Source organism: Taudactylus pleione, unplaced genomic scaffold (genome assembly GCF_031769625.1).
Source record: "Taudactylus pleione unplaced genomic scaffold, aTauple2 ptg000182l, whole genome shotgun sequence".
Classification (NCBI taxonomy): domain Eukaryota; kingdom Metazoa; phylum Chordata; class Amphibia; order Anura; family Myobatrachidae; genus Taudactylus; species Taudactylus pleione.
In genome coordinates this window covers 1,156,280-1,181,939 of record NW_028284584.1, presented here as the reverse complement: position 1 = coordinate 1,181,939, position 25,660 = coordinate 1,156,280, and the positions used below count along the sequence as shown (strand labels likewise).

Sequence of the window (25,660 nt, the reverse complement as noted above, 5' to 3'; positions counted from 1 at the left end):
CATCTCTGCCCTCTCTCCCCTGTATACATCCCTGCCCTCTCTCACCTGCACACATCTCTGCCCTCTCTCCCCTGCATACATCCCTTCCCTCTCTCCCCTGCACACATATCTGCCCTCTCTCCTGCATACATCCCTGTCCTCTCTCCCCTGCATACATAACTGCCATCTCCCCTTGACACATCTCTGCCCTCTCTCCCCTGTATACATCCCTGCCCTCTCTCCCCTGCACACATCCCTGCCCTCTCTCCCCTGCACACATCCCTGCCCTCTCCCCTGCACACATCTCTGCCCTCTCTCACCTACATACATCCCTGCCCTCTCTCACCTAGATAAATACCTGCCCTCTCTCACCTAGATACATACCTGCCCTCTCTCCCTTGCATACTTCCCTGCCCTCTCTCTCCTGCACACATCCCTGCCCTCTCTCACCTAGATACATCCCTGCCCTCTCTCCCCTGCACACATCCCTGCCCTCTCTCTCCTGCATACATCCCTGCCCTCTCTCACCTAGATACATCCCTGCCCTCTCTCCCCTGCACAAATCTCTGCCCTCTCTCACCTGCATACATCCCTGCCCTCTCTCCCTTGCATACATCCCTGCCCTCTCTCCCCTGCACACATCTCTACCCTCTCTCTCCTGCACACATCCCTGCCCTCTCTCCCCTGCATACATCTCTGACCTCTCTCCCCTGCCCTCTCCCCTGCACACATCCCTGCACTCTCTCCCCTGCACAAATCCCTGCCCTCTCTCCCTGCACACATCCCTGCCCTCTCTCCCCTGCACACATCCCTGCCCTCTCTCCCCTGCACACATCCCTGCCCTCTCTCCCCTGCATACATCCCTGCCCTCTCTCCCCTGCACACATCCCTGCCCTCTCTCCCCTGCATACATCTCTGACCTCTCTCCCCTGCCCTCTCCCCTGCACACATCCCTGCCCTCTCTCCCCTGCACACATCCCTGCCCTCTCTCACCTAGACACATACCTGCCCTCTCTCACCTAGATACATCCCCGCCCTCTCTCACCTGCATACATCCCTGCCCTCACTCACCTAGATACATCTCTGCCCTCCCTCTCTCCCCTGCATACATCCCTGCCCTCTCTCCCCTGCATACATCCCTGCCCTCTCTCCCCTGCATACATCTCTGCCCTCTCTCCCCTGCCCTCTCTCCCCTGCACACATCTCTGCACTCTCTCCCCTGCATCCATCCCTGCCCTCTCACCTGCACACATCCCTGCCCTCTCTCCCCTGCACACATCCCTGCCCTCTCACCTGCACACATCCCTGCCCTCTCTCCCCTGCATACGTCCCTGCCCTCTCTCCGCTGCACACATCTCTGCCCTCTCTCCCCTGCATACATCCCTTCCCTCTCTCCCCTGCACACATATCTGCCCTATCTCCTGCATACATCCCTGTCCTCTGTCCCCTGCATACATAACTGCCATCTCCCCTGCACACATCTCTGCCCTCTCTCCCCTGTATACATCCCTGCCCTCTCTCACCTGCACACATCCCTGCCCTCTCTCCCCTGCACACATCCCTGCCCTCTCCCCTGCACACATCTCTGCCCTCTCTCCCTGCCCTCTCTCACCTAGATAAATACCTGCCCTCTCTCACCTAGATACATACCTGCCCTCTCTCCCTTGCATACTTCCCTGCCCTCTCTCTCCTGCACACATCCCTGCCCTCTCTCACCTAGATACATCCCTGCCCTCTCTCCCCTGCACACATCCCTGCCCTCTCTCTCCTGCATACATCCCTGCCCTCTCTCACCTAGATACATCCCTGTCCTCTCTCCCCTGCATACATAACTGCCATCTCCCCTGCACACATCTCTGCCCTCTCTCCCCTGTATACATTCCTGCCCTCTCTCACCTGCACACATCCCTGCCCTCTCTCACCTACATACATCCCTGCCCTCTCTCACCTAGATAAATACCTGCCCTCTCTCCCCTGCACACATCTCTGCCCTCTCTCCCCTGCATACATCCCTTCCCTCTCTCCCCTGCACACATATCTGCCCTCTCTCCTGCATACATCCCTTTCCTCTCTCCCCTGCATACATAACTGCCATCTCCCCTTGACACATCTCTGCCCTCTCTCCCCTGTATACATCCCTGCCCTCTCTCACCTGCACACATCCCTGCCCTCTCTCCCCTGCACACATCCCTGCCCTCTCCCCTGCACACATCTCTGCCCTCTCTCACCTACATACATCCCTGCCCTCTCTCACCTAGATAAATACCTGCCCTCTCTCACCTAGATACATACCTGCCCTCTCTCCCTTGCATACTTCCCTGCCCTCTCTCTCCTGCACACATCCCTGCCCTCTCTCACCTAGATACATCCCTGCCCTCTCTCCCCTGCACACATCCCTGCCCTCTCTCTCCTGCATACATCCCTGCCCTCTCTCACCTAGATACATCCCTGCCCTCTCTCCCCTGCACAAATCCCTGCCCTCTCTCCCTTGCATACATCCCTGCCCTCTCTCCCTTGCATACATCCCTGCCCTCTCTCCCCTGCACACATCTCTACCCTCTCTCCCCTGCACACATCCCTGCCCTCTCTCCCCTGCATACATCTCTGACCTCTCTCCCCTGCCCTCTCCCCTGCACACATCCCTGCCCTCTCTCCCCTGCACACATCCCTGCCCTCTCTCACCTGCACACATCCCTGCCCTCTCTCCCCTGCACACATCCCTGCCCTCTCTCCCCTGCACACATCCCTGCCCTCTCTCCCCTGCACACATCCCTGCCCTCTCTCCCCTGCATACATCCCTGCCCTCTCTCCCCTGCACACATCCCTGCCCTCTCTCCCCTGCATACATCTCTGACCTCTCTCCCCTGCCCTCTCCCCTGCACACATCCCTGCCCTCTCTCCCCTGCACACATCCCTGCCCTCTCTCACCTGCACACATCCCTGCCCTCTCTCACCTGCACACATCCCTGCCCTCTCTCACCTGCACACATCCCTGCCCTCTCTCCCCTGCACACTTCCCTGCCCTCTCTCCCCTGCACACATCCCTGCCCTCTCTCACCTGCACACATCCCTGCCCTCTCTCCCCTGCACACTTCCCTGCCCTCTCTCCCCTGCACACATCCCTGCCCTCTCTCCCCTGCACACATCCCTGCCCTCTCTCTCCTGCATACATCCCTGCCCTCTCTCACCTAGATACATCCCTGTCCTCTCTCCCCTGCATACATAACTGCCATCTCCCCTGCACACATCTCTGCCCTCTCTCCCCTGTATACATCCCTGCCCTCTCTCACCTGCACACATCCCTGCCCTCTCTCACCAACATACATCCCTGCCCTCTCTCACCTAGATAAATACCTGCCCTCTCTCACCTAGATACATCCCTGCCCTCTCTCCCCTGCACACATCTCTGCCCTCTCTCCCCTGCATACATCCCTTCCCTCTCTCCCTGCCCTCTCTCCCCTGCACACATCTCTGCCCTCTCTCCCCTGCCCTCTCTCCTGCATACATCCCTGTCCTCTCTCCCCTGCATACATAACTGCCATCTCCCCTTGACACATCTCTGCCCTCTCTCCCCTGTATACATCCCTGCCCTCTCTCACCTGCACACATCCCTGCCCTCTCTCCCCTGCACACATCCCTGCCCTCTCCCCTGCACACATCTCTGCCCTCTCTCACCTACATACATCCCTGCCCTCTCTCACCTAGATAAATACCTGCCCTCTCTCACCTAGATACATACCTGCCCTCTCTCCCTTGCATACTTCCCTGCCCTCTCTCTCCTGCACACATCCCTGCCCTCTCTCACCTAGATACATCCCTGCCCTCTCTCCCCTGCACACATCCCTGCCCTCTCTCTCCTGCATACATCCCTGCCCTCTCTCACCTAGATACATCCCTGCCCTCTCTCCCCTACACAAATCTCTGCCCTCTCTCACCTGCATACATCCCTGCCCTCTCTCCCTTGCATACATCCCTGCCCTCTCTCCCCTGCACACATCTCTACCCTCTCCCCTGCACACATCCCTGCCCTCTCTCCCCTGCATACATCTCTGACCTCTCTCCCCTGCCCTCTCCCCTGCACACATCCCTGCCCTCTCTCCCCTGCACACATCCCTGCCCTCTCTCACCTGCACACATCCCTGCCCTCTCTCCACTGCACACATCCCTGCCCTCTCTCCCCTGCACACATCCCTGCCCTCTCTCCCCTGCACACATCCCTGCCCTCTCTCCCCTGCATACATCCCTGCCCTCTCTCCCCTGCACACATCCCTGCCCTCTCTCCCCTGCATACATCTCTGACCTCTCTCCCCTGCCCTCTCCCCTGCACACATCCCTGCCCTCTCTCCCCTGCACACATCCCTGCCCTCTCTCACCTGCACACATCCCTGCCCTCTCTCACCTGCACACATCCCTGCCCTCTCTCACCTGCACACATCCCTGCCCTCTCTCCCCTGCACACTTCCCTGCCCTCTCTCCCCTGCACACATGCCTGCCCTCTCTCCCCTGCACACATCCCTGCCCTCTCTCACCTGCATACATCCCTGCCCTCTCTCCCCTGCACACATCTCTACCCTCTCTTCCCTGCATACATACCTGCCCTCTCTCACCTAGACACATACCTGCCCTCTCTCACCTAGATACTTCCCTGCCCTCTCTCCCCTGCATACATCTCTGCCCTCTCTCCCCTGCATATATCCCTGCCCTCTCTCCCCTGCATACATCCCTGCCCTCTCTCCCCTGCATACATCCCTGCCCTCTCTCCCCTGCATACATCCCTGCCCTCTCTCCCTTGCATACATCCCTGCACTCTCTCACCTGCATACATCCCTGCCCTCTCTCTCCCCTGCATACATCCCTGCCCACTCTCCCCTGCATACATCCCTGCCCTCTCACCTGCATACATACCTGCCCTCTCTCCCTGCATGCATCCCTGCCCTCTCTCACCTAGATACATCCCCGCCCTCTCTCACCTGCATACATCCCTGCCCTCACTCACCTAGATACATCCCTGCCCTCTCTCCCCTGCATACATCCCTGCCCTCTCTCCCCTGCATACATCCCTGCCCTCTCTCCCCTGCATACATCTCTGCCCTCTCTCCCCTGCCCTCTCTCCCCTGCACACATCTCTGCACTCTCTCACCTGCATACATCTCTGCCCTCTCTCACCTGCATACATCTCTGCCCTCTCTCCCCTGCACACATCCCTGTCCTCTCTCCCCTGCATACATCCCTGCCCTCTCTCCACTGCATACATCTCTGCCCTCTCTCCCATGCACACATCTCTGCCCTCTCTCCCCTGCATACATCCCTGCCCTCTCTCACCTGCACACATCCCTGCCCTCTCTCCCCTGCACACATCCCTGCCCTCTCTCCCCTGCACAGATCCCTGCCCTCTCTCACCTGCATACATCCCTGCCCTCTCTACCCTGCACACATCTCTACCCTCTCTTCTCTGCATACATACCTTCCCTCTCACATAGATACATACCTGCCCTCTCTCACTTAGATACATCCCTGCCCTCTTTCCCCTGCATACATCCCTGCCCTCTCTCCCCTGCATACATCCCTGCCCTCTCTCACCTGCACACATCCCACCCCTCTCTCCCCTGCAAACATCTCTGCCCTCTCTCACCTGCATACATCCCTGCCCTCTCTCTCCCCTGCATACATCCCTGCCCTCTCTCCCCTCCATACATCTCTGCCCTCTCTCCCCTGCACACATCTCTGCCCTCTCTCACCTGCATACATCTCTGCCCTCTCTCACCTGCATACATCCCTGCCCTCTCTCCCCTGCACACATCCCTGCCCTCTCTCCCCTGCCCTCTCTCACCTGCACACATCCCTGCCCTCTCTCCCCTGCATATATCCCTGCCCTCTCACCTGCACACATCCCTGCCCTCTCTCACCTGCATACATACCTGCCCTCTCTCTCCCCTGCATACATCCCTGCCCTCTCTCACCTGCACACATCCCTGCCCTCTCTCACCTGCACACATCCCTGCCCTCTCTCTCTCCTGCATACATCTCTGCCCTCTCTCCCCTGCACACATCCCTGCCCTCTCTCCCCTGCACACATCTCTGCCCTCTCACCTGCACACATCCCTGCCCTCTCTCCCCTGCACACATCTCTGCCCTCTCTCCCCTGCATACATCCCTGCACTCTCTCCCCTGCACACATCTCTGCCCTATCCCCTGCACACATCCCTGCCCTCTCTCCCCTGCATACATCCCTGCCCTCTCTCACATGCATACATCCCTGCCCTCTCTCACCTGCACACATCTCTGCCCTCTCTCCCCTGCATACATCCCTGCCCTCTCTCCCCTGCACACATCCCTGCCCTCTCTCCCCTGCACACATCACTGCCCTCTCTCCCCTGCACACATCTCTGCCCTCTCCCCTGCACAAATCCCTGCCCTCTCTCCCCTGCATACATCCCTGCCCTCTCTCCCCTGCCCTCTCTCCCCTGCACACATCTTTGCCCCCTCCCCTGCACACATCCCTGCCCTCTCTCACCTGCACACATCCCTGCCCTCTCTCCCCTGCACACATCCCTGCCCTCTCTCCCCTGCACACATCCCTGCCCTCTCTCCCCTGCATACATCCCTGCCCTCTCTCCCCTGCACACATCCCTGCCCTCTCTCCCCTGCACACATCCCTGCCCTCTCTCCCCTGCATACATCCCTGCCCTCTCTCCCCTGCATACATCCCTGCCCTCTCTCACCTAGATACATCCCTGCCCTCTCTCCCCTGCCCTCTCTCCCCTGCAGACATCTCTGCCCTCTCTCACCTGCATACATCTCTGCCCTCTCTCACCTGCATACATCTCTGCCCTCTCTTCCCTGCATACATACCTGCCCTCTCTCACCTAGACACATACCTGCCCTCTCTCACCTAGATACATCCCTGCCCTCTCTCCCCTGCATACATCTCTGCCCTCTCTCCCCTGCCCTCTCTCCCCTGCAGACATCTCTGCCCTCTCTCACCTGCATACATCTCTGCCCTCTCTCACCTGCATACATCCCTGCCCTCTCTCCCCTGCACACATGTCTGCCCTCTCTCACCTGCATACATCTCTGCCCTCTCTTCCCTGCATACATACCTGCCCTCTCTCACCTAGACACATCCCTGCCCTCTCTCACCTAGATACATCCCTGCCCTCTCTCCCCTGCATATATCTCTGCCCTCTCTCCCCTGCATATATCCCTGCCCTCTCTCCCCTGCATACATCCCTGCCCTCTTTCCCCTACATACATCCCTGCCCTCTCTCTCCCCTGCATACATCCCTGCCCACTCTCCCCTGCATACATCCCTGCCCTCTCACCTGCATACATACCTGCCCTCTCTCCCTGCATGCATCCCTGCCCTCTCTCACCTAGATACATCCCCGCCCTCTCTCACCTGCATACATCCCTGCCCTCACTCACCTAGATACATCCCCGCCCTCTCTCACCTGCATACATCCCTGCCCTCACTCACCTAGATACATCCCTGCCCTCTCTCCCCTGCATACATCCCTGCCATCTCTCCCCTGCATACATCTCTGCCCTCTCTCCCCTGCCCTCTCTCCCCTGCACACATCTCTGCCCTCTCTCACCTGCATACATCTCTGCCCTCTCTCACCTGCATACATCTCTGCCCTCTCTCCCCTGCACACATCCCTGTCCTCTCTCCCCTGCATACATCCCTGCCCTCTCTCACCTGCATACATACCTGCCCTCTCTCACCTAGATACATCCCCGCCCTCTCTCACCTGCATACATCCCTGCCCTCACTCACCTAGATACATCCCTGCCCTCTCTCCCCTGCATACATCCCTGCCCTCTCTCCCCTGCATACATCTCTGCCCTCTCTCCCCTGCCCTCTCTCCCCTGCACACATCTCTGCCCTCTCTCACCTGCATACATCTCTGCCCTCTCTCACCTGCATACATCTCTGCCCTCTCTCCCCTGCACACATCCCTGTCCTCTCTCCCCTGCATACATCCCTGCCCTCTCTCCCCTGCATACATCTCTGCCCTCTCTCCCCTGCATACATCTCTGCCCTCTCTCCCCTGCCCTCTCTCCCCTGCACACATCTCTGCCCTCTCTCACCTGCATACATCTCTGCCGTCTCTCCCCTGCACACATCCCTGCCCTCTCTCCCATGCACACATCTCTGCCCTCTCTCCCCTGCACACATCTCTGCCCTCTCTCCCCTGCACACATCCCTGCCCTCTCTCCCCTGCACACATCCCTGCCCTCTCTCCCCAGCATACATCCCTGCCCTCTCTCCCCTGCATACATCTCTGCCCTCTCTCCCCTGCCCTCTCTCCCCTGCACACATCTCTGCCCTCTCTCACCTGCATACATCTCTGCCCTCTCTCACCTGCATACATCTCTGCCCTCTCTCCCCTGCACACATCCCTGTCCTCTCTCCCCTGCATACATCCCTGCCCTCTCTCCCCTGCATACATCTCTGCCCTCTCTCCCCTGCATACATCTCTGCCCTCTCTCCCCTGCCCTCTCTCCCCTGCACACATCTCTGCCCTCTCTCACCTGCATACATCTCTGCCGTCTCTCCCCTGCACACATCCCTGCCCTCTCTCCCATGCACACATCTCTGCCCTCTCTCCCCTGCACACATCTCTGCCCTCTCTCCCCTGCACACATCTCTGCCCTCTCTCCCCTGCACACATCCCTGCCCTCTCTCCCCTGCACACATCCCTGCCCTCTCTCACCTGCATACATCCCTGCCCTCTCTCCCCTGCATACATCTCTGACCTCTCTCCCCTGCCCTCTCTCCCCTGAACACATCCCTGCCCTCTCTCACCTGCACACATCCCTGCCCTCTCTCCCCTGCACACATCCCTGCCCTCTCTCCCCTGCACAGATCCCTGCCCTCTCTCACCTGCATACATCCCTGCCCTCTCTACCCTGCACACATCTCTACCCTCTCTTCCCTGCATACATACCTGCCCTCTCTCACCTAGATACATACCTGCCCTCTCTCACCTAGATACATCTCTGCCCTCTTTCCCCTGCATACATCCCTGCCCTCTCTCCCCTGCATACATCCCTGCCCTCTCTCACCTGCACACATCCCTGCCCTCTCTCCCCTGCATACATATCTGCCCTCTCTCACCTGCATACATCCCTGCCCTCTCTCTCCCCTGCATACATCCCTGCCCTCTCTCCCCTGCATACATCTCTGCCCTCTCTCCCCTGCCCTCTCTCCCCTGCACACATCTCTGCCCTCTCTCACCTGCATACATCTCTGCCCTCTCTCACCTGCATACATCCCTGCCCTCTCTCCCCTGCACACATCCCTGCCCTCTCTCACCTGCACACATCTCTGCCCTCTCTCCCCTGCATATATCCCTGCCCTCTCACCTGCACACATCCCTGCCCTCTCTCACCTGCATATTTACCTGCCCTCTCTCTCCCCTGCATACATCCCTGCCCTCTCACCTGCACACATCCCTGCCCTCTCTCTCCCCTGCATACATCCCTGCCCTCTCTCCCCTGCACACATCCCTGCCCTCTCTCCCCTGCATACATCCCTGCCCTCTCCCCCCTGCACACATCGATGCTCTCTCTCCCCTGCACACATCTCTGCCTTCTCTCCCCTGCACACATCCCTGCCCTCTCTCCCCTGCACACATCTCTGCCCTCTCTCCCCTGCATACATCCCTGCCCTCTCTCCCCTGCATACATCCCTGCCCTCTCTCCCCTGTACACATCGATGCCATCTCTCCCCTGCATACATCGATGCCATCTCTCCCCTGCACACATCCCTGCCCTCTCTCCCCTGCACACATCCCTGCCCTCTCTCCCCTGCACACATCCCTGCCCTCTCTCCCCTGCACACATCCCTGCCCTCTCTCCCCTGCACACATCCCTGCCCTCTCTCCCCTGCACACATCTCTGCCCTCTCTCCCCTGCATACATCCCTGCCCTCTCTCCCCTGCACACATCTCTGCCCTCTCCCCTGCACACATCCCTGCCCTCTCTCCCCTGCACACATCTCTGCCCTCTCTTCCCTGCATACATCCCTGCCCTCTCTCACATGCATACATCCCTGCCCTCTCTCCCCTGCACACATCTCTGCCCTCTCTCCCCTGCACACATCTCTGCCCACTCTCCCCTGCATACATCCCTGCCCTCTCTCCCCTGTACACATTATGCCCTCTCTCCCCTGCACACATCTCTGCCCTCTCTCCCCTGCATACATCGCTGCCCTCTCTCCCCTGCACACATCTCTGCCCTCTCCCCTGCACACATCCCTGCCCTCTCTCCCCTGCACACATCTCTGCCCTTTCTCCCCTGCCCTCTCTCACATGCATACATCCCTGCCCTCTCTCCCCTGCACACATCCCTGCCCTCTCTCCCCTGCACACATCTCTGCCCCCTCCCCTGCACACATCCCTGCCCTCTCTCACCTGCATACATCCCTGCCCTCTCTCCCCTGCACACATCTCTGCCCTCTCTCCCCTGCATACATCCCAGCCCTCTCTCACCTGCATACATCCCTGCCCTCTCTCCCCTGCACACATCCCTGCCCTCTCTCCCCTGCACACATCTTTGCCCCCTCCCCTGCACACATCCCTGCCCTCTCTCACCTAGATACATCCCTGCCCTCTCTCCCCTGCACACATCCCTGCCCTCTCTCCCCTGCACACATCCCTGCCCTCTCTCCCCTGCATACATCCCTGCCCTCTCTCCCCTGCACACATCCCTGCCCTCTCTCCCCCGCACACATCCCTGCCCTCTCTCACCTTGATACATCCCTGCCCTCTCTCCCCTGCATACATCCCTGCCCTCTCTCCCCTGCATACAGCCCTGCCCTGTCTCCCCTGCATACATCTCTGCCCTCTCTCCCCTGCCCTCTCTCCCCTGCACACATCTCTGCCCTCTCTCACCTGCATACATCCCTGCCCTCTCTCCCCTGCACACATCCCTGCCCTCTCTCTCTTGCATACATCCCTGCCCTCTCTCCCCTGCACACATCCCTGCCCTCTCTCCCCTGCATCCATCCCTGCCCTCTCACCTGCACACATCCCTGCCCTCTCTCCCCTGCACACATCCCTGCCCTCTCACCTGCACACATCCCTGCCCTCTCTCACCTGTATACATACCTGCCCTCTCTCCCCTGCACACATCCCTGCCCTCTCTCCCCTGCACACATCCCTGCCCTCTCTCCCCTGCATACATCCCTGCCCTCTCTCCCCTGCACACATCTCTGCCCTCTCTCCCCTGCATACATCCCTTCCCTCTCTCCCCTGCACACATATCTGCCCTCTCTCCTGCATACATCCCTGTCCTCTCTCCCCTGCATACATAACTGCCATCTCCCCTGCACACATCTCTGCCCTCTCTCCCCTGTATACATCCCTGCCCTCTATCACCTGCACACATCCCTGCCCTCTCTCTCCTGCACACATCCCTGCCCTCTCTCACCTAGATACATCCCTGCCCTCTCTCCCCTGCACACATCCCTGCCCTCTCTCTCCTGCATACATCCCTGCCCTCTCTCACCTAGATACATCCCTGCCCTCCCACCCCTGCACAAATCTCTGCCCTCTCTCACCTGCATACATCCCTGCCCTCTCTCCCTTGCATACAACCCTGCCCTCTCTCCCCTGCACACATCTCTACCCTCTCTCCCCTGCACACATCCCTGCCCTCTCTCCCCTGCATACATCTCTGACCTCTCTCCCCTGCCCTCTCCCCTGCACACATCCCTGCCCTCTCTCCCCTGCACACATCCCTGCCCTCTCTCACCTGCACACATCCCTGCCCTCTCTCACCTGCACACATCCCTGCCCTCTCTCCCCTGCACACTTCCCTGCCCTCTCTCCCCTGCACACATCCCTGCCCTCTCTCCCCTGCACACATACCTGCCCTCTCTCACCTGCATACATCCCTGCCCTCTCTCCCCTGCACACATCTCTACCCTCTCTTCCCTGCATACATACCTGCCCTCTCTCACCTAGATACTTCCCTGCCCTCTCTCCCCTGCATACATCTCTGCCCTCTCTCCCCTGCATATATCCCTGCCCTCTCTCCCCTGCATACATCCCTGCCCTCTCTCCCCTGCATACATCCCTGCCCTCTCACCTGAATACATCCCTGCCCTCTCTCTCCCCTGCATACATCCCTGCCCACTCTCCCCTGCATACATCCCTGCCCTCTCACCTGCATACATACCTGCCCTCTCTCCCTGCATGCATCCCTGCCCTCTCTCACCTAGATACATCCCCGCCCTCTCTCACCTGCATACATCCCTGCCCTCACTCACCTAGATACATCCCTGCCCTCTCCCCTGCATACATCCCTGCCCTCTCTCCCCTGCATACATCCCTGCCCTCTCTCCCCTGCATACATCTCTGCCCTCTCTCCCCTGCACACATCTCTGCCCTCTCTCACCTGCATACATCTCTGCCCTCTCTCCCCTGCATACATCTCTGCCCTCTCTCCCCTGCACACATCCCTGTCCTCTCTCCCCTGCATACATCCCTGCCCTCTCTCCCCTGCATACATCTCTGCCCTCTCTCTCCTGCACACATCTCTGCCCTCTCTCCCCTGCACACATCCCTGCCCTCTCTCCCATGCACACATCTCTACCCTCTCTCCCCTGCACACATCTCTGCCCTCTCTCCCCTGCACACATCCCTGCCCTCTCTCCCCTGCACACATCCCTGCCCTCTCTCCCCTGCACAGATCCCTGCCCTCTCTCACCTGCATACATCCCTGCCCTCTCTACCCTGCACAGATCTCTACCCTCTCTTCCCTGCATACATACCTGCCCTCTCTCACATAGATACATACCTGCCCTCTCTCACCTAGATACATCCCTGCCCTCTTTCCCCTGCATACATCCCTGCCCTCTCTCCCCTGCATACATCCCTGCCCTCTCTCACCTGCACACATCCCTGCCCTCTCTCCCCTGCAAACATCTCTGCCCTCTCTCACCTGCATACATCCCTGCCCTCTCTCTCCCCTGCATACATCCCTGCCCTCTCTCCCCTCCATACATCTCTGCCCTCTCTCCCCTGCCCTCTCTCCCCTGCACACATCTCTGCCCTCTCTCACCTGCATACATCTCTGCCCTCTCTCACCTGCATACATCCCTGCCCTCTCTCCCCTGCACACATCCCTGCCCTCTCTCACCTGCACACATCCCTGCCCTCTCTCCCCTGCATATATCCCTGCCCTCTTACCTGCACACATCCCTGCCCTCTCTCACCTGCATACATACCTGCCGCCCTCTCTCTCCCCTGCACACATCCCTGCCCTCTCTCCCCTGCACACATCCCTCCCCTCTCTCACCTGCACACATCCCTGCCCTCTCTCCCCTGCACACATCCCTGCCCTCTCTCCCCTGCACACATCCCTGCCCTCTCTCCCCTGCACACATCTCTGCCCTCTCTCCCCTGCATACATCCCTGCCCTCTCTCCCCTGCACACATCTATGCCCTCTCCCCTGCACACATCCCTGCCCTCTCTCCCCTGCACACATCTCTGCCCTCTCTTCCCTGCATACATCCCTGCCCTCTCTCACATGCATACATCCCTGCCCTCTCTCCCCTGCACACATCTCTGCCCTCTCTCCCCTGCATACATCCCTGCCCTCTCTCCCCTGTACACATTATGCCCTCTCTCCCCTCCACACATCTCTGCCCTCTCTCCCCTGCATACATCCCTGCCCTCTCTCCCCTGCACACATCTCTGCCCACACCCCTGCACACATCCCTGCCCTCTCTCCCCTGCACACATCTCTGCCCTCTCTCCCCTGCCCTCTCTCACATGCATACATCCCTGCCCTCTCTCCCCTGCACACATCCCTGCCCTCTCTTCCCTGCCCCCTCCCCTGCACACATCCCTGCCCTCTCTCCCCTGCATACATCCCTGCCCTCTCTCCCCTGCACACATCTCTGCCCTCTCTCCCCTGCATACATCCCTGCCCTCTCTCACCTGCATACATCCCTGCCCTCTCTCCCCTGCACACATCCCTGCCCTCTCTCCCCTGCACACATCCCTGCCCTCTCTCCCCTGCACACATCTTTGCCCCCTCCCCTGCACACATCCCTGCCCTCTCTCCCCTGCATACATCTCTGCCCTCTCTCCCCTGCCCTCTCTGCCCTGCACACATCTCTGCCCTCTCTCCCCTGCACACATCCCTGTCCTCTCTCCCCTGCATACATCCCTGCCCTCTCTCCCCTGCATACATCTCTGCCCTCTCTCTCCTGCACACATCTCTGCCCTCTCTCCCCTGCACACATCCCTGCCCTCTCTCCCATGCACACATCTCTACCCTCTCTCCCCTGCACACATCTCTGCCCTCTCTCCCCTGCACACATCCCTGCCCTCTCTCCCCTGCACACATCCCTGCCCTCTCTCCCCTGCACAGATCCCTGCCCTCTCTCACCTGCATACATCCCTGCCCTCTCTACCCTGCACAGATCTCTACCCTCTCTTCCCTGCATACATACCTGCCCTCTCTCACATAGATACATACCTGCCCTCTCTCACCTAGATACATCCCTGCCCTCTTTCCCCTGCATACATCCCTGCCCTCTCTCCCCTGCATACATCCCTGCCCTCTCTCACCTGCACACATCCCTGCCCTCTCTCCCCTGCAAACATCTCTGCCCTCTCTCACCTGCATACATCCCTGCCCTCTCTCTCCCCTGCATACATCCCTGCCCTCTCTCCCCTCCATACATCTCTGCCCTCTCTCCCCTGCCCTCTCTCCCCTGCACACATCTCTGCCCTCTCTCACCTGCATACATCTCTGCCCTCTCTCACCTGCATACATCCCTGCCCTCTCTCCCCTGCACACATCCCTGCCCTCTCTCACCTGCACACATCCCTGCCCTCTCTCCCCTGCATATATCCCTGCCCTCTCACCTGCACACATCCCTGCCCTCTCTCACCTGCATACATACCTGCCGCCCTCTCTCTCCCCTGCATACATCCCTGCCCTCTCTCACCTGCACACATCCCTGCCCTCTCTCTCCCCTGCATATGTCCCTGCCCTCTCTCCCCTGCACACATCCCTGCCCTCTCTCCCCTGCATACATCCCTGCCCTCTCTCCCCTGCACACATCTCTGCCTTCTCTCCCCTGCACACATCTCTGCCCTCTCTCCCCTGCACACATCTCTGCCCTCTCTCCCCTGCATACATCCCTGCCCTCTCTCCCCTGCATACATCCCTGCCCTCTCTCCCCTGCACACATCGATGCCCTCTCTCCCCTGCATACATCCCTGCCCTCTCTCCCCTGCATACATCCCTGCCCTCTCTCCCCTGCATACATCCCTGCCCTCTCTCCCCTGCACACATCGATGCCCTCTCTCCCCTGCATACATCCCTGCCCTCTCTCCCCTGCACACATCTCTGCCCTCTCTCCCCTGCACACATCTCTGCCCTCTCTCCCCTGCATACATCCCTGCCCTCTCTCCCCTGCATACATCCCTGCCCTCTCTCCCCTGCACACATCGATGCCCTCTCTCCCCTGCACACATCTCTGCCCTCTCTCCCCTGCACACATCCCTGCCCTCTCTCCCCTGCACACATCCCTGCCCTCTCTCCCCTGCACACATCTCTGCCCTCTCCCCTGCACACATCCCTCCCCTCTCTCCCCTGCACACATCCCTGCCCTCTCTCCCCTGCACACATCCCTGCCCTCTCTCCCCTGCACACATCCCTGCCCTCTCTCCCCTGCACACATCTCTGCCCTCTCTCCCCTGCATACATCCCTGCCCTCTCTCCCCTGCACACATCTATGCCCTCTCCCCTGCACACATCCCTGCCCTCTCTCCCCTGCACACATCTCTGCCCTCTCTTCCCTGCATACATCCCTGCCCTCTCTCACATGCATACATCCCTGCCCTCTCTCCCCTGCACACATCTCTGCCCTCTCTCCCCTGCATACATCCCTGCCCTCTCTCCCCTGTACACATTATGCCCTCTCTCCCCTCCACACATCTCTGCCCTCTCTCCCCTGCATACATCCCTGCCCTCTCTCCCCTGCACACATCTCTGCCCACACCCCTGCACACATCCCTGCCCTCTCTCCCCTGCACACATCTCTGCCCTCTCTCCCCTGCCCTCTCTCACATGCATACATCCCTGCCCTCTCTCCCCTGCACACATCCCTGCCCTCTCTTCCCTGCACACTTCTCTGCCCCCTCCCCTGCACACATCCCTGCCCTCTCTCCCCTGCATACATCCCTGCCCTCTCTCCCCTGCACACATCTCTGCCCTCTCTCCCCTGCATACATCCCTGCCCTCTCTCACCTGCATACATCCCTGCCCTCTCTCCCCTGCACACATCCCTGCCCTCTCTCCCCTGCACACATCCCTGCCCTCTCTCCCCTGCACACATCTTTGCCCCCTCCCCTGCACACATCCCTGCCCTCTCTCCCCTGCATACATCTCTGCCCTCTCTCCCCTGCCCTCTCTGCCCTGCACACATCTCTGCCCTCTCTCACCTGCATACATCTCTGCCCTCTCTCACCTGCATACATCCCTGCCCTCTCTCCCCTGCACACATCCCTGCCCTCTCTCACCTGCACACATCCCTGCCCTCTCTCACCTGCATACATACCTGCCCTCTCTCTCCCCTGCATACATCCCTGCCCTCTCTCCCCTGCACACATCGATGCCCTCTCTCCCCTGCATACATCCCTGCCCTCTCTCCCCTGCACACATCTCTGCCCTCTCTCCCCTGCACACATCTCTGCCCTCTCTCCCCTGCATACATCCCTGCCCTCTCTCCCCTGCATACATCGATGCCCTCTCTCCCCTGCACACATCGATGCCCTCTCTCCCCTGCACACATCCCTGCCCTCTCTCCCCTGCACACATCCCTGCCCTCTCTCCCCTGCACACATCTCTGCCCTCTCCCCTGCACACATCCCTCCCCTCTCTCCCCTGCACACATCCCTGCCCTCTCTCCCCTGCACACATCCCTGCCCTCTCTCCCCTGCACACATCCCTGCCCTCTCTCCCCTGCACACATCTCTGCCCTCTCTCCCCTGCATACATCCCTGCCCTCTCTCCCCTGCACACATCTATGCCCTCTCCCCTGCACACATCCCTGCCCTCTCTCCCCTGCACACATCTCTGCCCTCTCTTCCCTGCATACATCCCTGCCCTCTCTCACATGCATACATCCCTGCCCTCTCTCCCCTGCACACATCTCTGCCCTCTCTCCCCTGCATACATCCCTGCCCTCTCTCCCCTGTACACATTATGCCCTCTCTCCCCTCCACACATCTCTGCCCTCTCTCCCCTGCATACATCCCTGCCCTCTCTCCCCTGCACACATCTCTGCCCACACCTCTGCACACATCCCTGCCCTCTCTCCCCTGCACACATCTCTGCCCTCTCTCCCCTGCCCTCTCTCACATGCATACATCCCTGCCCTCTCTCCCCTGCACACATCCCTGCCCTCTCTTCCCTGCACACTTCTCTGCCCCCTCCCCTGCACACATCCCTGCCCTCTCTCCCCTGCATACATCCCTGCCCTCTCTCCCCTGCACACATCTCTGCCCTCTCTCCCCTGCATACATCCCTGCCCTCTCTCACCTGCATACATCCCTGCCCTCTCTCCCCTGCACACATCCCTGCCCTCTCTCCCCTGCACACATCCCTGCCCTCTCTCCCCTGCACACATCTTTGCCCCCTCCCCTGCACACATCCCTGCCCTCTCTCCCCTGCATACATCTCTGCCCTCTCTCCCCTGCCCTCTCTGCCCTGCACACATCTCTGCCCTCTCTCACCTGCATACATCTCTGCCCTCTCTCACCTGCATACATCCCTGCCCTCTCTCCCCTGCACACATCCCTGCCCTCTCTCACCTGCACACATCCCTGCCCTCTCTCACCTGCATACATACCTGCCCTCTCTCTCCCCTGCATACATCCCTGCCCTCTCTCACCTGCACACATCCCTGCCCTCTCTCTCCCCTGCATACATCCCTGCCCTCTCTCCCCTGCACACATCTCTGCCCTCTCTCCCCTGCATACATCCCTGCCCTCTCCCCCCTGCACACATCGATGCCCTCTCTCCCCTGCACACATCTCTGCCTTCTCTCCCCTGCACACATCCCTGCCCTCTCTCCCCTGCACACATCTCTGCCCTCTCTCCCCTGCATACATCCCTGCCCTCTCTCCCCTGCACACATCGATGCCCTCTCTCCCCTGCATACATCCCTGCCCTCTCTCCCCTGCACACATCGATGCCCTCTCTCCCCTGCATACATCCCTGCCCTCTCTCCCCTGCACACATCGATGCCCTCTCTCCCCTGCACACATCTCTGCCCTCTCTCCCCTGCCCTCTCTCCCCTGCACACATCCCTGCCCTCTCTCCCCTGCACACATCTCTGCCCTCTCCCCTGCACACATCCCTCCCCTCTCTCACCTGCACACATCCCTGCCCTCTCTCCCCTGCACACATCCCTGCCCTCTCTCCCCTGCACACATCCCTGCCCTCTCTCCCCTGCACACATCCCTGCCCTCTCTCCCCTGTACACATCTCTGCCCTCTCTCCCCTGCATACATCCCTGCCCTCTCTCCCCTGTACACATTATGCCCTCTCTCCCCTGCACACATCTCTGCCCTCTCTCCCCTGCATACATCCCTGCCCTCTCTCCCCTGCACACATCTCTGCCCTCTCCCCTGCACACATCCCTGCCCTCTCTCCCCTGCACACATCTCTGCCCTCTCTCCCCTGCCCTCTCTCACATGCATACATCCCTGCCCTCTCTCCCCTGCACACATCCCTGCCCTCTCTCCCCTGCACACATCTCTGCCCCCTCCCCTGCACACATCCCTGCCCTCTCTCACCTGCATACATCCCTGCCCTCTCTCCCTTGCACACATCCCTGCCCTCTCTCCCCTGCACACATCTCTGCCCTCTCTCCCCTGCATACATCCCTGCCCTCTCTCCCCTGCACACATCTCTGCCCTCTCCCCTGCACACATCCCTGCCCTCTCTCCCCTGCACACATCTCTGCCCTCTCTTCCCTGCATACATCCCTGCCCTCTCTCACATGCATACATCCCTGCCCTCTCTCCCCTGCACATATCTCTGCCCTCTCTCCCCTGCATACATCCCTGCCCTCTCTCCCCTGTACACATTATGCCCTCTCTCCCCTGCACACATCTCTGCCCTCTCTCCCCTGCATACATCCCTGCCCTCTCTCCCCTGCACACATCTCTGCCCTCTCCCCTGCACACATCCCTGCCCTCTCTCCCCTGCACACATCTCTGCCCTCTCTCCCCTGCCCTCTCTCACATGCATACATCCCTGCCCTCTCTCCCCTGCACACATCCCTGCCCTCTCTCCCCTGCTCACATCTCTGCCCCCTCCCCTGCACACATCCCTGCCCTCTCTCACCTGCATACATCCCTGCCCTCTCTCCCCTGCACACATCTCTGCCCTCTCTCCCCTGCATACATCCCTGCCCTCTCTCACCTGCATACATCCCTGCCCTCTCTCCCCTGCACACATCCCTGCCCTCTCTACCCTGCACACATCCCTGCCCTCTCTCCCCTTCACACATCTTTGCCCCCTCCCCTGCACACATCCCTGCCCTCTCTCACCTGCACACATCCCTGCCCTCTCTCCCCTGCACACATCCCTGCCCTCTCTCCCCTGCACACATCCCTGCCCTCTCTCCCCTGCATACATCCCTGCCCTCTCTCCCCTGCACACATCCCTGCCCTCTCTCCCCTGCACACATCCCTGCCCTCTCTCACCTAGATACATCCCTGCCCTCTCTCCCCTGCATACATCCCTGCCCTCTCTCCCCTGCATACATCCCTGCCCTCTCTCCCCTGCATACATCTCTGCCCTCTCTCCCCTGCCCTCTCTCCCCTGCACACATCTCTGCCCTCTCTCACCTGCATACATCCCTGCCCTCTCTCCCCTGCACACATCCCTGCCCTCTCTCTCTTGCATACATCCCTGCCCTCTCTCCCCTGCACACATCCCTGCCCTCTCTCCCCTGCATCCATCCCTGCCCTCTCACCTGCACACATCCCTGCCCTCTCTCCCCTGCACACATCCCTGCCCTCTCACCTGCACACATCCCTGCCCTCTCTCACCTGCATACATACCTGCCCTCTCTCACCCCTGCACACATCCCTGCCCTCTCTCACCTGCATACATACCTGCCCTCTCTCACCCCTGTATACATCCCTGCCCTCTCTCACCTGCACACATCCCTGCCCTCTCTCTCCCCTGCATACATCCCTGCCCTCTCTCCCCTGCACACATCGATGCCCTCTCTCCCCTGCACACATCCCTGCCCTCTCTCCCCTGCACACATCCCTGCCCTCTCTCACCTGCACACATCGATGCCCTCTCTCCCCTGCACACATCCCTGCCCTCTCTCCCCTGCACACATCCCTGCCCTCTCTCCCCTGCATACATCCCTGCCCTCTCTCCCCTGCACACATCCCTGCCCTCTCTCCCCTGCATACATCCCTGCCCTCTCTCCCCTGCACACATCCCTGCCCTCTCTCCCCTGCATACATCCCTGCCCTCTCTCCCCTGCACACATCTCTGCCCTCTCTCCCCTGCATACATCCCTGCCCTCTCTCACCTGCATACATCCCTGCCCTCTCTCCCCTGCACACATCCCTGCCCTCTCTCCCCTGCACACATCCCTGCCCTCTCTCCCCTGCACACATCTTTGCCCCCTCCCCTGCACACATCCCTGCCCTCTCTCCCCTGCATACATCTCTGCCCTCTCTCCCCTGCCCTCTCTGCCCTGCACACATCTCTGCCCTCTCTCACCTGCATACATCTCTGCCCTCTCTCACCTGCATACATCCCTGCCCTCTCTCCCCTGCACACATCCCTGCCCTCTCTCACCTGCACACATCCCTGCCCTCTCTCACCTGCATACATACCTGCCCTCTCTCTCCCCTGCATACATCCCTGCCCTCTCTCACCTGCACACATCCCTGCCCTCTCTCTCCCCTGCATACATCCCTGCCCTCTCTCCCCTGCACACATCTCTGCCCTCTCTCCCCTGCATACATCCCTGCCCTCTCCCCCCTGCACACATCGATGCCCTCTCTCCCCTGCACACATCTCTGCCTTCTCTCCCCTGCACACATCCCTGCCCTCTCTCCCCTGCACACATCTCTGCCCTCTCTCCCCTGCATACATCCCTGCCCTCTCTCCCCTGCACACATCGATGCCCTCTCTCCCCTGCATACATCCCTGCCCTCTCTCCCCTGCACACATCGATGCCCTCTCTCCCCTGCATACATCCCTGCCCTCTCTCCCCTGCACACATCGATGCCCTCTCTCCCCTGCACACATCTCTGCCCTCTCTCCCCTGCCCTCTCTCCCCTGCACACATCCCTGCCCTCTCTCCCCTGCACACATCTCTGCCCTCTCCCCTGCACACATCCCTCCCCTCTCTCACCTGCACACATCCCTGCCCTCTCTCCCCTGCACACATCCCTGCCCTCTCTCCCCTGCACACATCCCTGCCCTCTCTCCCCTGCACACATCCCTGCCCTCTCTCCCCTGTACACATCTCTGCCCTCTCTCCCCTGCATACATCCCTGCCCTCTCTCCCCTGTACACATTATGCCCTCTCTCCCCTGCACACATCTCTGCCCTCTCTCCCCTGCATACATCCCTGCCCTCTCTCCCCTGCACACATCTCTGCCCTCTCCCCTGCACACATCCCTGCCCTCTCTCCCCTGCACACATCTCTGCCCTCTCTCCCCTGCCCTCTCTCACATGCATACATCCCTGCCCTCTCTCCCCTGCACACATCCCTGCCCTCTCTCCCCTGCACACATCTCTGCCCCCTCCCCTGCACACATCCCTGCCCTCTCTCACCTGCATACATCCCTGCCCTCTCTCCCTTGCACACATCCCTGCCCTCTCTCCCCTGCACACATCTCTGCCCTCTCTCCCCTGCATACATCCCTGCCCTCTCTCCCCTGCACACATCTCTGCCCTCTCCCCTGCACACATCCCTGCCCTCTCTCCCCTGCACACATCTCTGCCCTCTCTTCCCTGCATACATCCCTGCCCTCTCTCACATGCATACATCCCTGCCCTCTCTCCCCTGCACATATCTCTGCCCTCTCTCCCCTGCATACATCCCTGCCCTCTCTCCCCTGTACACATTATGCCCTCTCTCCCCTGCACACATCTCTGCCCTCTCTCCCCTGCATACATCCCTGCCCTCTCTCCCCTGCACACATCTCTGCCCTCTCCCCTGCACACATCCCTGCCCTCTCTCCCCTGCACACATCTCTGCCCTCTCTCCCCTGCCCTCTCTCACATGCATACATCCCTGCCCTCTCTCCCCTGCACACATCCCTGCCCTCTCTCCCCTGCTCACATCTCTGCCCCCTCCCCTGCACACATCCCTGCCCTCTCTCACCTGCATACATCCATGCCCTCTCTCCCCTGCACACATCTCTGCCCTCTCTCCCCTGCATACATCCCTGCCCTCTCTCACCTGCATACATCCCTGCCCTCTCTCCCCTGCACACATCCCTGCCCTCTCTACCCTGCACACATCCCTGCCCTCTCTCCCCTTCACACATCTTTGCCCCCTCCCCTGCACACATCCCTGCCCTCTCTCACCTGCACACATCCCTGCCCTCTCTCCCCTGCACACATCCCTGCCCTCTCTCCCCTGCACACATCCCTGCCCTCTCTCCCCTGCATACATCCCTGCCCTCTCTCCCCTGCACACATCCCTGCCCTCTCTCCCCTGCACACATCCCTGCCCTCTCTCACCTAGATACATCCCTGCCCTCTCTCCCCTGCATACATCCCTGCCCTCTCTCCCCTGCATACATCCCTGCCCTCTCTCCCCTGCATACATCTCTGCCCTCTCTCCCCTGCCCTCTCTCCCCTGCACACATCTCTGCCCTCTCTCACCTGCATACATCCCTGCCCTCTCTCCCCTGCACACATCCCTGCCCTCTCTCTCTTGCATACATCCCTGCCCTCTCTCCCCTGCACACATCCCTGCCCTCTCTCCCCTGCATCCATCCCTGCCCTCTCACCTGCACACATCCCTGCCCTCTCTCCCCTGCACACATCCCTGCCCTCTCACCTGCACACATCCCTGCCCTCTCTCACCTGCATACATACCTGCCCTCTCTCACCCCTGCACACATCCCTGCCCTCTCTCACCTGCATACATACCTGCCCTCTCTCACCCCTGTATACATCCCTGCCCTCTCTCACCTGCACACATCCCTGCCCTCTCTCTCCCCTGCATACATCCCTGCCCTCTCTCCCCTGCACACATCGATGCCCTCTCTCCCCTGCACACATCCCTGCCCTCTCTCCCCTGCACACATCCCTGCCCTCTCTCACCTGCACACATCGATGCCCTCTCTCCCCTGCACACATCCCTGCCCTCTCTCCCCTGCACACATCCCTGCCCTCTCTCCCCTGCATACATCCCTGCCCTCTCTCCCCTGCACACATCCCTGCCCTCTCTCCCCTGCATACATCCCTGCCCTCTCTCCCCTGCACACATCCCTTCCCTCTCTCCCCTGCACACATACCTGCCCTCTCTCACCTGCATACATACCTGCCCTCTCTCACCCCTGCACACATCCCTGCCCTCTCTCACCTGCATACATCCCTTCCCTCTCTCCCCTGCACACATCCCTTCCCTCTCTCACCTGCATACATACCTGCCCTCTCTCACCCCTGCACACATCCCTGCCCTCTCTCACCTGCATACATCCCTGCCCTCTCTCTCCCCTGCATACATCCCTGCCCTCTCTCCCCTGCACACATCGATGCCCTCTCTCCCCTGCACACATCCCTGCCCTCTCTCCCCTGCACACATCCCTGCCCTCTCTCACCTGCACACATCGATGCCCTCTCTCCCCTGCACACATCCCTGCCCTCTCTCCCCTGCACACATCCCTGCCCTCTCTCCCCTGCACACATCCCTTCCCTCTCTCCCCTGCACACATCCCTGCCCTCTCTCACCTGCACACATCGATGCCCTCTCTCCCCTGCACACATCCCTGCCCTCTCTCCCCTGCACACATCCCTGCTCTCTCTCCCCTGCACACATCCCTGCCCTCTCTCACCTGCACACATCCCTGCCCTCTGTGCTGTATCATGGTGACATTGCAGTCGCATACTGAGGCCTGTGAGGTTATTACACATATAGATGTTACAGTATATGAGAGTTGAGGGTTGCAATCACTGTCCCAACAAATCACAGCAATCCCCCAATTCAGCCCAGGAAACAAATCTCAATTTTTGTAATTTCTTTTCCAGGAAAACCTACTGTCATCGTCGGCTTAATTTCCTGGGGTCCAAGTTTAATCTTCATGAAATGCTGAATGAGATGTCGGAACTGAAAGAACTGAAGAGCGTCCCACATCGGGACTTCTATAACGTCAGGAAGGTCGGTATATGACCCCTATGCTTCTATAACATTAGGAAGGTCGGTATATGACCCCTATTCTTCTATAACATTAGGCATGTCGGTATATGATCCCTACGCTTCTATAACGTCAGGAAGGTCGGTATATGACCCCTATGCTTTATCCAAATAGGCCTTTATGGAGATGGAAACAATGGGCTGATTCTGAGCTGGGCGCAGTGTCGGTGTCAGACGCAGCTGGTTGTTTCTTCTGCGCATGAGTTGAAGTTGTGCTGAGCATGCATCCAGAGTCTGGGCCTCATTCACAATTGTACACTGATCACACAGCCGCTGTGATAACATGCTAATAAATATGTAGACGTCTCCTGCCAGCAGCATCCGAAGACGCAGCCATTGAATCATCTGCATGACCATTGGACATCTGGGTATCTCGCAGGTCACTCAGGATGACCAGGGGAGTATCAGCGCTGAAGGCAGCGATGCTGTGTCCAAGGAAGCTGTGACTTCAGCACCTCCAGAAAACTGGGCTGATCCCCCATTCTCTGCAACGCTTCCCATCAACGCCCCTGCTCCACCGAAAAATTGGCCGCAGCCTGTCAGTCAAACTGTGAGTGATCTTGCAGAACGAGAGCTGCACGTGCGCAGCGTGGTGTCCATGTATGCGCAGTTCTCTCACCATCGGAGATGTGCAGAAGCCATTGCCCTCTGTGCAGTTACAATTAGCTGTCTAAGACATGTCTTGAAATTGTACAGGGAGTTCCTGGGCGGTGAGCGGAGGCGGCTACGCGGATGCACGGAAATCGCCTTATGGGAGTGTCGCTAAAGAGATTGCAAGTCAGACGCATAATCGTTCTCATTGGAGGCCGCACCCTGATGACAGTCTGCACCTATCATAGGCTTGGCATGTCTGTGTCTATAGTGGTGGAGTCTCAGGACCTCATTCAGATTCGGTCGTTGCGGCCGTTCGGTCGTACGCCACAGATGCTCGCTAAACTGCGCATGCGTAAAATTCGCAATGCGCGTGCGCAAACTAGCTATTATGATCAGAAATTGCTCTCTCCTTCAACTTGACCAGGTCGTTAGTTTGAGTGACAGGATGAGGCGTTTGTGGGTGGTAACAGGGGAAGGTGCTTGTGAACGGGGGAGTGGAGATCCGAACGCAGGCGTGCCTGACTATGCAAACGGCGTTTTATGGGAGTGCATAATTAACTAAGTAGTGTCATGGCACATGTGACATGGGAGGTTTTTACACTGACTTGATCGTAGTGCTTAAGAGAGGGTATGGTCAA

At 59.8% G+C, this 25,660-nt stretch overlaps 1 protein-coding gene across 1 annotated transcript in view; it reads left to right on the top strand.

Moving 5' to 3' along the window:
• AMPD3 (adenosine monophosphate deaminase 3) overlaps window positions 1–25,660 on the top strand; it is a 446,942-nt gene that overhangs the window by 178,965 nt on the left and 242,317 nt on the right. Inside the window, exon 6 of the mRNA XM_088476082.1 lies at window positions 24,263–24,392. Within this exon, the coding sequence (XP_088332208.1) occupies window positions 24,263–24,392 (130 nt within the window). The remainder of the gene's footprint in view (window positions 1–24,262; window positions 24,393–25,660) is intronic.